Genomic DNA, 334 nt, shown 5'->3' with positions numbered 1-334 from the left:
GCTCCGTGCTGCCGGGGCGGCGGCGCCGGGGGGGCCATGGGGAACGGCAGCACCGGGCCCTGTAACGGCACCGCCGCGCTGCCGCCGCCACCGCCACCACCCCCGGCGGGGGGTCACAACGTCGCCGCCCTGGTGCTGGGCATCCTCCTCATCCTCCTCATCGTGGGCGGCAACGGGCTGGTGTGCCTCAGCGTCTGCACGGAGCGGGCGCTGAAGACCACCACCAACTACTTCATCGTCAGCCTGGCCGTCGCCGACCTCCTCCTCGCCCTCCTCGTCCTGCCCCTCTACGTCTACTCCGAGGTGAGGCTGCCCGGGACCGGGGGGGGGGGGG

At 74.3% G+C, this 334-nt stretch overlaps 1 protein-coding gene across 1 annotated transcript in view; it reads left to right on the top strand.

The window, feature by feature from the left end:
• The first annotated feature begins 36 nt into the window (after positions 1-36).
• Positions 37-334, top strand: part of DRD4 (dopamine receptor D4) — a 15,768-nt gene continuing 15,470 nt past the window's right edge. The window contains exon 1 of the mRNA XM_014940607.1: positions 37-303. Within this exon, the coding sequence (XP_014796093.1) occupies positions 37-303 (267 nt within the window). The remainder of the gene's footprint in view (positions 304-334) is intronic.

The sequence above is a fragment of the Calidris pugnax genome, unplaced genomic scaffold, assembly GCF_001431845.1.
Source record: "Calidris pugnax isolate Ruff unplaced genomic scaffold, ASM143184v1 scaffold98, whole genome shotgun sequence".
Taxonomy (NCBI): domain Eukaryota; kingdom Metazoa; phylum Chordata; class Aves; order Charadriiformes; family Scolopacidae; genus Calidris; species Calidris pugnax.
This window is presented reverse-complemented; position numbering and strand designations above follow the sequence as displayed.